Source organism: Orycteropus afer, unplaced genomic scaffold (assembly GCF_000298275.1).
Source record: "Orycteropus afer afer isolate SDZICR_OR568_19922 unplaced genomic scaffold, OryAfe1.0 scaffold00290, whole genome shotgun sequence".
NCBI lineage: Eukaryota > Metazoa > Chordata > Mammalia > Tubulidentata > Orycteropodidae > Orycteropus > Orycteropus afer.
Window position 1 is genome coordinate 1,056,080 of NW_006921877.1, and position 2,941 is coordinate 1,059,020.

The following is a 2,941-nucleotide window of genomic DNA, read 5'->3' on the forward strand; positions in this document are numbered from 1 at the left end:
GTGGTAAGAGAAGAGACATCAAAGATACTTTGGGTTCTTGCTACTGAACAAGTAGTTAAGTACTATGTGAGCTATTATACTACAATTAACAAGATAATATGACTTCACCTCTGTTCCCAGGAAACTAGAATTGAAAACTGCATTGAAGAGAGCTAAAATGAAGTTGGGGATGCAGGGGTGGCAGAGGAGAAGAGAAGACAGCCTCTTAGAATCTCAACAACTACCATTTATGCCTGATGATCTTCAGTCTCAGCTGCTCTGGGATTCAGAGTACTCCTCCTGCCAGCATTGCCTTCTCTCTCAAATTGTTTCTCTCAAAATGCTATTACTTTCCCCCAGTTAACAATGTAAACTTAAAATGTATCTGGGTGTTCTTTCCAGCTGACAAACTCATGGAGATGCTAATGAGAAAGGAATCAAGGCCAAAATGCCTAATACATTCTGGTTCTTGGTGTTTCATAGATACTACAAACCAAACTCACTGCCATCAAGTCAGATCCGACTCATAGTGACTTCTCCTTGGGTTTCCGAGAACTGCCTAAGGCATCTGACTGCTAACCAGAAGGCTGGAGGTTCAAACCTACTAGCCACTCCTCAGAAGGAAGATTGGGCAATCTACTTCGATAGTGATGCCACCTCAGAAAACCAAGGAGGGGTTGCAATTAGTCAGCTCTGAAACCCAAGGAGGGGTCACTATGAATTGGATCTGACTGGATGGCAGTGAGTTTGGTTTGAAAGCTTTTAGGGTCTTGTCTGATAAGCTGAGTTCCGGGGTGGCACAACCGGTTTAACACTGGGCTAGTAACCAAAGGTGGTAACTACAGATACCTCAGGAAAAAGGTCTGTCATCTACTTCTATACTGATACAACTGGGGTCACCATTAGTCTGAATGGACTAGGTGGCAACTGCTTTGTACTCAATGTCATGAGAGAAAGTATATGAACTGCTGTATGGAAAGTGAATTTGCTCTGTAAACTTTCACCCAAATCACAATTAAAAAAAAAAAAAAAAAAACTTTATTCATGCAACTACATTTTTTTTGCATTACTACCCATATGAGGAACTTTTATGTCTTCTTCAGGAGGGAGAACTACGTGAGAAAAGGAAAGCACTGAATGCTGCCTGCTCAAGATGAGAAAGGCGACTCTTAAGCTCAGGCTTAAAGGGAAGAGTCTGGACTTGAGTCGGCCACTAATGGCTGGCCGGGCGGGGGTTGCGCCGCCAGCAACCCGGCCTCCCAGTCCGTCCGCCCCGGAAGTCCACTGCCCGCAGGCCCCGCTAGCCCCCAGCACTAGCCTCACTCCCAGTCTTTTGCGCGATCCCGGAACTGGTCTCGGGCGCGCTACAAGGTCGGAAAATCACCGGGGGAAGGTCTAAACCAAAAACACCAAACCCAAACCCATTGCCTTCAAATCGATTCTGACTCATAACGAGTCTGTAGGGCAGAGCAGAATTGCCCCACAGGCTTTAACCTTCACGGAAGCTGACTGCCACATGAACGGCTGGTGGCGTAGAACCACCAACTTGTCTGTTAGCAGCCTCAGCAGCATAGCTCTTTTAACCACTGCGCCACCAGGGCTCTTTGGTGAAGGTTTGCCGGAACGAAAAAGCTGCGGTCAGAAGTTAGTCACCACAGCGGATATCGCTGTCCATCCCTCCCCCGAGGCCCCTGCCAGCCTTCTCACCCTGCCCGCGGGTAACCCTTGGAGGACACTGGGCCCCGCGTAGTGTCTCCGCCTGACTCCGCCCTCCGGCTTGGGTCCACCTTGAAGGCTCTTCCAAGGTTAGAGTGGGCGTGCGCGCGAGCAAATTTGTCTTTTCTGCCGCAGCGAAGACGAGAGAGACGGCCACAAATCTGCCACCGGTTCACTTTCCGGAGCCCCGCGCTGCTCTCAGAGGCCATGCTGAGGAGCTGCGCCGCGCGCCTGCGCACGCTTGCGGTCCTGCGTGGCCCGCCAGGAGGCGCGTGCTTGTCTGTGAGTGACTCGGGGAAACGGGATGGGGTCCGGTGTGATAGGCACCTGCCTGCGAGTGGCCGGGGAAAGCGGGATGCGTCCGGGATGCGACGCGCCTGCCTACGAGTAACCGGGAGAAGCGAGGGTGGGCCCGGGGTGCGGAGAGCCCGCCTGCGAGTGACTGAGAAAAGTGGGGCTGAGGGGACCAGGGTGCGGCACAGCGTTAGTTGGTGAGAAGAGTGAGCTTTCCACAGTCAGTAACAAGACTATTAGACAATTTTGTTTATTCATTATCCCTCTGGTCTCAGAATGAAAGCTAACATCAACTCCAAAAGGCACCACTATTCACAGGATCTCTTACCAAAATTAACAGGTATCTTTCAGTCCTGAGATTAAAACCAAAAGAAACAGCAGGAAGGTGACTCACTTTGTAGGTAATGTGCTGACTCTGGCCAGCAGAAAAAACACTGCTACTATTACTGATATTAATATATAAAGTGATTTAAGGAAAATCACACAGAAATTACGTGCAGAACTGGCACATCATCTGAACCTAGGCAGTCAGGCTCCAGAGTCCAGGTATATACATTGTACCTTAGTTTAATCCTGATTGTATCTGACTTGTTTTATTCCTGAGAATGACAACCAACTCTGAAAGTGAGTAGAAGCCAGAAGATGCTTATCAGTTAATGATTCCCTCCTTAAACCCTTCCCTCCTTAAACCCATTTACTCACTGTTGAACATAGTTACAGGATTGAAATGAAATAATAGAACATACCAAAAGCACCAGGTCACTGTGTGGAAATTGTTGCCAGCTCAGCTACCTGGTAGGACAGAGTAGAACTGCTCCTTAGAGTTTCCAGGGCTGTAAATCTTTACAGAAACAGACTGCCATGTTTCTACCTGGCATGGCTAGTGGGTTCGAACTGCAGGTTAACAGCCAAGCACTTTAACCACTGTGCCACCAGGGCTCCTAATGATACA

The 2,941-nt window shown here is 48.8% G+C and overlaps 1 protein-coding gene across 1 annotated transcript in view; it reads left to right on the forward strand.

The window, feature by feature from the left end:
• The first annotated feature begins 2,061 nt into the window (after positions 1-2,061).
• The window catches only part of THEM4 (thioesterase superfamily member 4), a 16,222-nt gene continuing 15,342 nt past the window's right edge, over positions 2,062-2,941 (forward strand). The window contains exon 1 of the mRNA XM_007950987.2: positions 2,062-2,166. Within this exon, the coding sequence (XP_007949178.2) occupies positions 2,062-2,166 (105 nt within the window). The remainder of the gene's footprint in view (positions 2,167-2,941) is intronic.